The sequence below is a fragment of the Rhinoderma darwinii genome, chromosome 5 (assembly GCF_050947455.1).
Source record: "Rhinoderma darwinii isolate aRhiDar2 chromosome 5, aRhiDar2.hap1, whole genome shotgun sequence".
Classification (NCBI taxonomy): domain Eukaryota; kingdom Metazoa; phylum Chordata; class Amphibia; order Anura; family Rhinodermatidae; genus Rhinoderma; species Rhinoderma darwinii.
Window position 1 is genome coordinate 321028675 of NC_134691.1, and position 12353 is coordinate 321041027.

The window sequence follows — 12353 nt, forward strand, 5'->3', positions numbered from 1 at the left end:
CTAGAAAAATAAAAGGATGTTCAAAAGACAATGCAAATATAAAGTAGACATGTGGGGGATGTTAATTAGCAACAATTTTGTGTGGTATAACTGCCTGTCTTACAAGTGGATTACATTTAAAATGAGAAAAATTATAATTTTTGCAAATTTTCTTCAAATTTTGGTGTTTTTCACAAATAAGCTATGAATTTTTCCACTAACATAAAGTACAATATGTCACGAGAAAACAATCTCTGAATCGCTTGGATAGGCAAAAGCATTCCAGAGTTATTACCACATAAAATGACACATTTCAGATTTGAAAAAATGGGGCTGGTCATTGAGTCATCAATGACCCTTGGTCCTGAAAGGGTTAAACACCATAAAAACCAAACCCCCCAAAAAATGAGAAATCATTTTTTTTTCCATTCCACCCCACAAAGAATTTTCCTCCAGTTACCACTACATTATGCGGTACAATGAATGGCGCCGGGAAAATCTACAACACGTCCCACAAAAAAACAAGCTCTCATACGGCTATATTGACAGAAAAAGTTCTGGCTTTTGGAAGGCAGTGGAGGAAAAAATCCAAAAAATGCCTGCAGTGGGAAGGGGTTAAAGCTTATATCTTCTTTAAGTCTCACTTTGTTACGTAAGACATTTAAAAAACAGCTTGAGAAAAGTATATACAGTATATATGACTGACTAAGCAGAAAAGTGTCCTTGGTTGTTACTATAACATAAGGGAATAATTTACATGTATCAGATTTGTTGCAAAAATTTATTTTCCATAAATCGGGTTGTTCTGCATCATCTGCATGAATTTCTGCAAACCACTTTCAGATGAATGGGACAGTTGCAGAAATTTCTGCAACTAATCTGCCGTGTGTGAATTTACCCTAAATCAGCTTGTGTGTTTAGTTTGCAACTTGTAAATTTAAATAAAGCAATAACAAAAAAAAAAAAAAAAAAAACTTGAAAAAAAAAAAGTAGGCAGGATGGACTGGGGGGGGGGGGCTTAGACGCCTGCCTGTACACAGTCGCACACACTCACACATCTGCCTTGGGACTGCAGTGTACTCTGCCTCCAGCTGATCAGCACTCCCACTGCCGGTTCACTGACAGCTCCCTGTATAACATCAGAGCAGGGGGTGCACTTTCTTTTTATTCCCTTCTCTGTCTTTTATTTTGCATTATTGCTGTTTGAAAATTCTTTTAACGAGTCGAAGAAAATGAACCCACAATGTGCCCGCTGTGGCAGAGTCGTGTATCCCACGGAAAAAGTCAACTGCTTGGACAAGGTAATATTACCTTTTTTTTTTACGTGGAGATTTAAGTGTCTTTTATATATTCGGACGGCACAGATGTGTAGGATGAGACGAACATCACTTGACTTAACTAGTTCTGGATGAAGGGCAGTGCGTAAAGCAGGATTGAATCTTAATTATGCCAGAATGTACAGATGTAGCAGAGCAGAATTGGTCAAACTTTAACCCTTTGGGGCTGTATTGGGATAACTCGTTCAGTTCCGAAAGTGCCTGCTGTCCTATGTAAAAACCACTAAAAAAACAAATGGCATTTGTGCCAAATGACAAACTTGGCTCCGCTGCATTTGATCAACTCAGCACTGCTGCATCTTTAAGTCGCTCAAAATGGACTGAGTGCGTCGCACAGCGTTTTAACTCTGCTACAGAGCGAAAGGGTTAATGACGATGCCAGAGGAGAGAATACCTGAAGATTTAAGGAGTGACTATTGCAGGAATGCTATTAACCAGAAATGTCTTCTCGCAGTAGGGAGGTAACAAATACTGTAGGGTGGCAGGGTGGCACTGATGCTAAATGTTTATCAGTGCGCTGGAAATGAAAGAATGTGCCCCCTTGTGTCAACTGCTGTGTGTGCGGAGTTGTGTAAATGGCTTCTAATCTCTTGTGCAATGTCACGTTCGGCTCGGGGGTAAAAAAAAAAAAAAAAAGCGTTTTATCGGATTGACTGAAAACAATGCAGAAATGACTTGTCCAGGAAAGACGTGCAGTCATCATGTATTGACGGTGGATGGCAGGCGTACCGCTGAGCCGTTGCAATGTCAGCTAACAGGACCACACACCGGCAGTGATCAGACCGCAGCTATGAATGGTGGTAAAGTAATGATGAAGCCGCATCATGCTGAGAAGAGGAGCTTCATGATGATGAGAGTGCTGCTTCCTCCACTGTTCAGCTCCGTTTCTTCAGGTTTGCTGCATTTTAATTGGATTGGCTAGTAAAAGAACAACCAATGTCAAAACTTGCACATCTTTGAAACGAATGGCCCTGGACAACTACGAAGAAGAAAATATGGACGATACTCTTTATCAGAGACTGTACTTGATCATTAAAAACTATGCCCAGTTTACATGGGCGGTGGCCGGGTGATGTTGGGAGGTGTAGTTACACTGTTACTCAGGGTGAAAAAAACAAACACATCCATCAAGTCAAACCTTTCCCAGTCGTAGTTCATCCTGAGGAAGACAAAACAAATCCTCCTGGACAACTGTAGATAACTTTGCCTTATGGGAGGGATTCTTAACACTTCCCTTTAACTGCAAAGAATCCTTTCCTATATTGAAGTAAAGGGTTGGAGGGGGGTCCTCTGGTTCTTTGTACAGTTCTTGGGATGAGCAAATCATGTGCCAGTTCTTTGTATATATTTATACATGTTAATAATATCACCTCTAAATTATCTTTTTTCCCCCTGAACAAACCCCATTGAAGATGAATCCTTACTAGAGATTTATTTATATATCCTAAAATAATGTGTGCTTTTGCCGCTGCTGCTTGACATTGAGTGCTGCTTAGTCTAGATATATACACAGCCACACTAATACTGTGGACACGACCGTGTGTGCCGTCCGAGTCCCGTCAGTGATCCGAGGGAAGGTAGGAAATGTTCTATCTTTCCTCGGACCATTTTTCATGGACTTGATTCACCCGCTAAAGTGAATGGGTCGGTGAAGACTATCGGGTGCCACTCGGATGCCGTCAAAAACGGCCCGAGTGGCACAACGGTCGTGTGCAAGAGGCGTTACTGTTTTATGTGCAGATAATAATAGAATGAGCTCATTCCATCTGTTCACATGTTGTGGTGCTGTGTGGTGGTGTCTGTTGCTGTAGTGCTGCACTTGTGGGGGGACGTGGCCCAGAGCCAAGGAGGCTTGGCATGGTCTGAAGGCATGGGTGCTTTTGGGCCCCTGGGTTGCTCCCTCTGCAGGAGCGGCGCTGCGGTGGCGGTAGCCGCCATGCGGTGCTGCAACCGTTAAAGTAGGGACCCACTTTCAGAGGTCGCCGTGAAGTGGCAAGTGGGCTTGCATACAATTTGATCAAAATGTTACAAAGAACCTCTCGTTCATATTCATATATTTTGCCTAGCCGCAATTGATCATTGTATACAGTGGATGTGCGGTCCATGTCTTTTCTCTCCCCTTTGATATAATAATAGAATAGGTCATGATGATCATGTACATTGATCAGGTCATGTTGTGAGGTGTAGTGCTCTTTGTCTGTACAGAATGTGATCGAATTGTATTGTCCAGTAGTTGGATCACGTTGAGCGGTGTAGTGTTTTTATGTCTAGAATATTATTGTGGTCCTGTCCAGTAGTCGGATCACGTTGAGCGGTGTAGTGTTTTTATGTCTGTACGGCGTGTAGCACACACGTGTTGTTCACATGTAGTGTCGTATATATAAATATGGAATATACCAATATGGTATGAAGATGGTTTCTAGAGGTCAAATCATATTGAAGGCGATCAGTAAGCGCCAATCCTTTTACTACTCAGAAATGTTTTCACACATTGTACAACCACAAAAAGTTTGCGGGTATTATTTTTAAATACTGGCAGCCATGCGATAGTGGCAGCCTGTGCGGATGAATATTGAGAGCTGTAGGGAAGCCAGGTGACAATTTTCTAATTCATGGCGGCAGTTGTGTTTATTCAGCAAGTTTATGCAAAGTGAATGAATTAATCCAGCTGCTGCTTCACAGCGGTACAAGTATAGCGATCTGAAAAAAGATTTGCATTCTTCCAGATAGCCCTAGTTATTGCATATTTTCACACTGAACAATTCCAAATTTATTATTAGATAAAGGGAACCTGATTAACCCTATTACATAGTTTATGAATTATTACTACAACCCATATGCAACAAGACAATGATCCAAATTACCGGAAGTACCTAAAACGAGTAATTCCTGCACAAAAATCTGTCCCTGTGCCTGGATGAAAGCCGTTTCCCAAAGAAGAGTGGGAAAAAAATCCTTAAAAGAGATGTGAAATATTATTATAGGCTGTATTGGGTTGCTTAAAGGGGTTTTCCATGAACGGTCAACTGATGACCTATCCACAGAATAGGTCATCAGTATATGATCTGTGGTGGTCCGACACCCAGACCCTGCACCGGTCACCTGCTCTGGCTGCCTCCGGGCACTGGACATACATGCCGGAAGCAGAAGCTCCGGTCACGGAATAGCGGCCGATCTGCAGTATTGCAGCTCTGCTCCTATTCAAGGGAATTGGAGCAGAGCTGCAGTACGGCCGCTATGCTATGTACGGAGCCAAATTCCTCCGGCTCCGTACACTGCATTCTGTGCAATGACATCTGGTGCCCGCAGGCCACTGGGCCAGCTGATCAGTGCGGGGTCCGGGTGCCGGACCAGCACCGATCATATACTGATGACTTATCTGGTGAATAGGTCATCAGTTGTCCGTTTGTGGACAACTCCTTTAGGGCATGCCCACACGTGGCGGATTTCCTCCGCAACTGTCCGCATCAATGCCGCACAGAATCTGCGTTGCAGATTCTGCGGCGGATCTGCCCAAAATGTGCAGTAAATTGATGCGGACTAGCTGCTGCGGACTGCGGTAAAAGTACTTCCCTTCTCTCTATCAGTGCAGGATAGAGAGAAGGGACAGCACTTTCCCTAGTGAAAGTAAACGAATTTCATACTTACCGGCCGTTGTCTTGGTGACGCGTCCCTCTTTCGGCATCCAGCCCGACCTCCCTGGATGACGCGCCAGTCCATGTGACCGCTGCAGCCTGTTATTGGCCTGTGATTGGCTGCAGCCGTCACTTAGACTGAAACGTCATCCTGGGAAGCCGGACTGGAGAAAGAAGCAGGGAGTTCTCGGTAAGTATGAACTTCTATTTTTTTTACAGGTTGCTGTATATTGGGATCGGTAGTCACTGTCCAGGGTGCAGAAACAGTTACTGCCGATCGCTTAACTCTTTCAGCACCCTGGACAGTGACTATTTACTGACGTCGCCTAGCAACGCTCCCGTAATTATGGGTGCACACACGTAGTCACCCGTAATTACGGGAGCCCCATTGACTTCCTCAGTCTGGCTGTAGACCTAGAAATACATAGGTCCAGCCAGAATGAAGAAATGTCATGTTAGTAAAATCAATACGCATCCGCAGCACACATAACATCTGCGGACTTCATTGCGGAATTTAGAATCTCCATTGAAGTCAATGGAGAAATTCCGCCATGAGTCCGCAACCAGTCCGCCACAACTCCGCAACAGCCATTGCATGCTGCGGACACCAAATTCCGCACCGCAGCCTATGCTCCGCAGCGGAATTGTCCGCATCGTCTAAACAAACCCTACTAAATAGAAGTGGAAGTCAATGGAGAAACGGCTCCGCTGCGGATTAACGCTGCGGAGTGTCCGCAGCGGAATTCAAGAGCAATTCCGCCACGTGTGGCTTTGCCCTTAAGGTAGTGCAACCAGTTAAGGGGGCAGTTACTTTTTTACTTGTGTCATATGGGTGCAGGACAAAATGCAGTGAGTATAATAATTATATAAAAGCTGTTATAAATGTACTCAGCATAATAATAATAGTAGAAACAATCGATAAATATTTTCTGGGTGTGGCCTATAAATATGCCAAGTATATCATCAGAATACCCCTTTAGGCCACGTTTACACGTGGCATAATTTTTCCGCTGCAAATGTTGGTGCAGATTTGGGGCAATTGCGCAATGAATCTGCAGCAACATTTGCATATTTGACAGGTAATTCAGACGTTGCAGATATCACAGCGGACTTGCCACAGATTTCAGTTTTTGCATTGCAAAGGCTGAAATCTGCAGTGATTTTCCTCTTCTTCTCGGCAATGTAATGAGCATTCTGTGGAGGGAAAATTCTGCATCGCAGCCTGATTTCCGCACAGTTATTTACTGCAACGTCTGAACCAGGGGCGTAACTAGGAAAGACTGGGCCCATAGCAAACTTTTGACTTGGGCCCATCCTCCCCTGAGTGTCACACAACACCCCTTGTAGATAGTGCCTTTTTTACAGCCCCCCTGTATATAACGCCATACAGCCCCCACTGTAGAGAACGCCATACAGCCCCCACTGTAGAGAACGCCATACAGCCCCCACTGTAGAGAACGCCATACAGCCCCCCCTGTAGAGAACGCCATACAGCCTCCCTGTAGAGAACGCCATACAGCCCCCCTGTAGAGAACGCCATACTGCCCCCTGTAGAGAACGCCATACAGCCCCCCTGTAGAGAACGCCATACAGCCCCCCTGTAGATAACGCCATACAGCCCCCCTGTAGATAACGCCATACAGCCCCCTGTAGATAACGCCATACAGCCCCCCTGTAGAGAACGCCATACAGCCCCCCTGTAGAGAACGCCATACAGCCCCCCTGTAGATAACGCCATACAGCCCCCCAAGTTCTCCATGACTAACCTCTGACTTCCGGCGTCTGCGTAGCACAATAAAAATGAAAGGAGCGCTGGCCAGGCATGCGCACAAGCGCGACCGGCGCTCCATTCATTTCTACGGAGCTGCCGACACAGACCCCGGAAGTCCGAAGTTTGTGATGGAGAACTTCAGGGGACTTTCAGTCCCCCGTTCTCCCTATCAATGCCAGCGATCACACATGTATCCCCTGTCCTGTGGATATCCTGTGGATAGGGGATACATGTCTTTTGTAGGTATCTCCCCGCTCTGCCGTAGTCGTGTTCAGTGGCGTCACGCTGTAGTAGCCACAGCGGCAGCTAGCGGAGCCTCCGGCCATGGTGGGGGCTCGTGCCGGCAAGCGACCTGGGCCCCCTCATTCCGCGGGCCCCGTAGCAGCCGCTACAGCTGCTACGGAGGTAGTTACGCCACTGGTCTGAACTAAGTTTCCTAATAAATGTATAGAAACAAATTAAAAAACACGGCTACTGCAGAATTCCACTGCAGACTGTCCGCAGCGGAATTCAACAGCAATTCCGCCACATCTGAATGTGGCCTAAAGGGGTTGTCCAGCTTAGCTGCATTACCACACATAACCCGTGGACAGGTGTGGCACTGTTTTTGCAAGAAAGCAGCCATATTTTTCTAATCCTGGACAACTCTTTTAATTATATGGATTGCTACATGTAAAATTTCATATGGCCATAAGACAATACCTATCAGGTCCCAATTATATTTCATTTTTTCACAGAATAAAGAATTATTCATCATATAAATCCTAGCAGTTGGCTCCCTCAGGGGTGTAGTTAGGGCAGGTTGGTAGGGCATGTGCCTCGGCTGCTGTGTGCCTGGAGGGGCATCAAAAAGTCACTCTGCCTTGGCCATGGTATACAGATACAGGTCTAGGGCACCAAAAACTGAATCCGCCTAGCTACGCTGTCTGCTCACTCGCTTGTATCCTTCTACTACATGCTTTACAGACAAATGGATGAAGCCTCTGCCCGGGTCATACAAATCCTTGACTATAAAGGCAGGAAGCTGCGGAAGTCACCCGGTATCTGCCACCCAGTGTACTGCCCATTTGTGTATACGTAGGTGTATGATGTGTGACCTTGCATATAAATGGTGGCAATCATTACCATAGTCATTAATGTGATTGTTATACACCTATTACCAAGATTATTTAGCTGTATACTGTATATATATAATGTAGGGTTACAGCTAGTAGATTATTTAGTGGTCATGTTGTGCAGGATCTATATCTACTATTATAATGGAGGCTGAATTGCAATACCAGACTCAACCCTTGGACACAAGTGGCGCTGCATCTGGAAAATAAACATAACTTTTTTTTTTATATCGTACAACATTCTGCTTCCTCGCTTATAGCATTGATGTTAGCATTGAATAATTCCTCACACGACCCAAAGGCTCTATTCACACAGAGTTTTTTGGTGCTGATTTTGATGCGTGTCAGAATCACCCCCAGTTGATTTTAATGTAAGGCAGAGGTGTTTTTTTTCTGGAGCGGCTTTTGGCCACCCGCGGGAAAAAACGCGGCATGTCCTTTCTTGATGCGGTTTCCGCATCTGATCTCCCATTGAAATCAATGGGAGGCAGAAAAAACCTGCGACGCTGGTTTACAACCATTTTTCGCTGCATTTTTTGCCCTCGGCCCTTGTGTTAGCTTCAATGGCCGCGGGCGAAAAATGCCACAAAAAAACGCTGTGAAAACCGTGGAAAAAAAACAGCAGGCAGAAAACTCAGTGTGAACAGGGCCTAATACTTCCTTTTTGCCACTGCTATAACATATAAAACTCTATTAGCAACATTGAATTATTGATTGCAAAAGTAGCAAATGATCGGGGCTCATCACCATGTAAGGAAAGGTTTACACAATGTTTTTTCATGTAAGCTGACAATGCGTCCTGATCACATTATTTTGGCACTCTGTGGGGGTATTATTTTAGCTCTACATTGCCATGGAACTGTATAGTGGTATTTTGTATGCGTGATATAGCGTTGATATTTGGGCAGTGTATTGGATTATTGATTGGGCAATGTCTAACGTTCTTACGTAGGCACCCTGTGGTGGTATTATTTGGGCATTGTAAGGGTAAAAAGACGCCCCGTAAAAAGAAGTGCATGTCACTTCTTGAGCCGTTTTTGGAGCCGTTTTTCATTGACTCAATACAAAAACAGCTCCAAAAACGGCCGTAAAAAATGCTGCAAAAAAAACGCTACTTTCTTAAAATATGGCTGAAAATCAGAAGCTGTTTTCTCTTGAAAACAGCTCCGTATTTTCAGAAGTGTTTTGTTAAGCGTGTGAACATACCCTTAGGCAGTTGATATTAGGGAACTTTATAGTATTTTTTGGGCGCTGTATGACAACTGTTATTTAGGCAGCGTATTGTAGTATTTTTTAGGGCACTGTATAGCAATTTGATTTGGGCACCCGATGGTGGTATTATTTAGGTTGGCATGATGGAATTATTGGGGCTTTGTAGGGCACTAGTATTTTTCTGGTATGTAGTGGTATTATTTGAGCAGTATATAGCGGTACTCTTCAGTACTGCTATTTGTACACATTTGTAGTTGGTTAATGGATCTAATATATGAATAGCAACCTTTTATTATATTGTAGTTGTCCAATTTCCATGTTTTATATGCGGCCTATTTGCTCTATTGTCCCTTTTTCTTCTTCCAATAAAAGGGGCGGCGGACCCTACGCAGTGTTTTGCCCAGAGGCCTTCACATCCGCTCCTATCTTCTCTCCAAGTTACTAAGACTAAATACGGATGAATTTCTTTTAGGTATACCGTAATTATATCATTTTTCTCTTTCTAGAAGGGTAAAGCAAACTACCTAAAAATAAACCCTCTTAAATCCTCCACAGGAAATACATTTTAGTGGCATCCTCCCTGCTATAAAACAAATATAAGAAATATTCTACCCCCCTCTTGTGGGCTCTGTTTTTCCCAAACTCCTCCACCCATCCCTGCCTTGTGGAGAGAAATTCTTTGCCTCTGTAAAATGCTTTAACTTTGCAGGAGAAATATCAGAGAAAGTGAGGCCGGGACCGAGTAATATGAGTCTATGAATAGACGTATGTGATGTTGATCACGCAGAGGTTATACACCCCCAATGGGGCAAGCGCCAATGTGGTCTCCAGGGTCCATAATTGTTTTCTATTCTATTAGCAATTACATTTCTCCCAGGGATAACCGCGCGGTAACAATACTGGAAACATTCCTGTTTACGTCCAGAGGTTAAAAACCTATCCCTCTTGTTAAAAGGGACAGGTTTTCAGCCTCAAAATGTAAACAAGAATTTTTCAATTCACTGACAACAGGCAGATATTGACACAGAGTATATGAGAAAATGCAATATTTTTTTTTTACAATGTGTCAGGGTCATAACTGCAACGTGACGGGCGACATACCAAACTTTTAAATGCCCCCCCCCCCCTCCGAGCATTTACCAGCTCCATGACCCAGTAAGAAAAAGAAATAAAAAATACACAACTTCTGCAAAAACTCCCAGCATGACCGGATAAATGATCAGAGCATGCTGGGACATTAGTATCAGCCACATAAGTAGAAATTGTAGGATGGGATGTGGTATATTCTTATAGCAGCCAACTCAGTTATCTCACAAAAATGCGTTCTGCTTCTGGCACGACCCCTTATAGCTTCTGGTGCCAGGAGGCGGCAATATCCGCTGATCAGTGCGGCGTCCAGGTGTCGGACTTCCACCGATTATATACTAATCAGTTTAAAAAAACAGCCCTCAACCTGGACAACCCCTTTAAAACCTGATGTTTTATACTTATTTTTTTTTATTAGAAAGTTCCTTTTTTTTCTTTTATTACTCTATATTTTATTTCTCTTACATGCTTTTCCTACTATTAAAGGGGTTGTCCACCTTCTGACAACTGATGACCTATCCACCGGATAGGTCATCAGCATGTCATTGGTGCGGGTCCGACACCCGGGCCCCACACCGCTCCAGTGGCCTGCGGGCACCGGGTGTTATGGCACATAATGCTATGTACGGAGCCGGAAGCAGATGGCTCCATGCATAGCTTAGCGGCCGTGCTGCAGAACTGCAGGTCTGCTCCTATTCACTTGAACAGTACTGCAGCTCGGCCGCTATTCCGCGGCCGGAGCCAACTGCTTCCGGCATGTACGTTCGACGCATGGAGGCACCGGACCAGCTGATTTGTGCAGCGCCCGGGTGTCGGACCCCCACAGATCATGTACTGATGACCTATCCGGTGGATAGGTCATCAGTTGTCAGAAGCTGGAAAACCCCTTTAAGCTAAGTTGGATTGATTGTACCATACTAAAATGTACTAATTCTTTGTACCTTTGTACGTGTTATTTTATATTGGAAATTCAATAAAAACTATTGATATCAATTGCAGCATGGGGTCATGGGAGACATCAAACACATATTAGACCCCTAAATTGATTCAGACCCCAGACCACTAAAATTAATTCACACCCCTAAACCTCTAAATTAATCAAACCCCCTAAGTTAATCAAACCCCCCTAAATGAATTCAGACCCCTAAATAAATTCAGACCCAAGATCAGCTCCCCATATCAGACCCCAGACCCCTAAATAAATTCAGACCAGACTAGCACATCATTTATTAATTCCAAGAACTATGCAAAAGACATGAGGACATTCTTTGTCTGGAGAAAAGGTGATACAGACATCAATATAGAAAAGGGTTCTTTACAGTAAGAGTAGTTAAACTATGGAATACCCGACTCCGAGAAGTAGTAATGACTGATACTATGACAGCATTCAAAAAAGGCCTAGGTGCTTACCTAATGACAAATGGGGTTAGAAATAATTTAGTATTGAATTATATATAATTCATCTATAAAAGGTTGAACTTGATGGACATGTGTCTTTTTTCAACCTAAGTACCTATGTAACACTTTTTATCAGAGTGAAATTTTACCTTTGAATAACATTTTACAGTTAAAATGTCAATAAAAAGTTGAATAACTTTCCAAATACTTTGTTTTACTGTTTTATATAAATTTCAAGTTCCAAATCACAAGACATTTTAAGCCCCACTTCAGTTCTGACTGGGAACGCCCCAGAATGCACAGAAACTTCATTTTTTTTAATACAAATTAGCCTAAACCCCACCTCATGTTGGAGTCCCATTCATGGAATCATCCCACAAAAATCGGGACAGTTGGTAAGTATGATACTTAAAAATAGTACGACATAAGTAAAACAGACTAAACAAAAATTTACTTAAAGGGGTTGTCTGGTTTAGAAAATCCATTTTAAATACCCTAATAAGTAATCCTGAGTTAATAGAGGAGGATTCCCCATTCAGGACCCTCATCTATCAGCCATCTTCTAAGAGCGCCTCTCACTCTGGAGGACCCATGACCTCTACTGGTTTCACATACAGCCAATAATTTCAATAAGAATTCTTATGGTTGGTTTCCCCCACAATTTACAGCTAAGGGGGTGCTAGCAGCTTATGGTCGGGAGAACCCTTCTAACAAAAAGGGATCATCCAAATTGGACTGACGGATTCAGGTCTTAGCGAAAGGTACAGCTGCTCTGTATACAGGATACAAAGCAGCTGTATCTCAAAAAGTTGAAATAATT

At 43.6% G+C, this 12353-nt stretch overlaps 1 protein-coding gene across 2 annotated transcripts in view; it reads left to right on the forward strand.

Annotated features, from left to right (window-relative positions):
- Positions 1 to 1002: 1002 nt before the first annotated feature.
- Positions 1003 to 12353, forward strand: part of NEBL (nebulette) — a 195720-nt gene continuing 184369 nt past the window's right edge. The window contains exon 1 of one of the 2 annotated variants that reach the window (XM_075827577.1): positions 1003 to 1280. In XM_075827577.1, coding sequence (XP_075683692.1) covers positions 1212 to 1280 — 69 coding nt within the window. In that variant the 5' untranslated portion in view covers positions 1003 to 1211. The remainder of the gene's footprint in view (positions 1281 to 12353) is intronic. The other variant, XM_075827578.1, reaches the window with a different exon arrangement.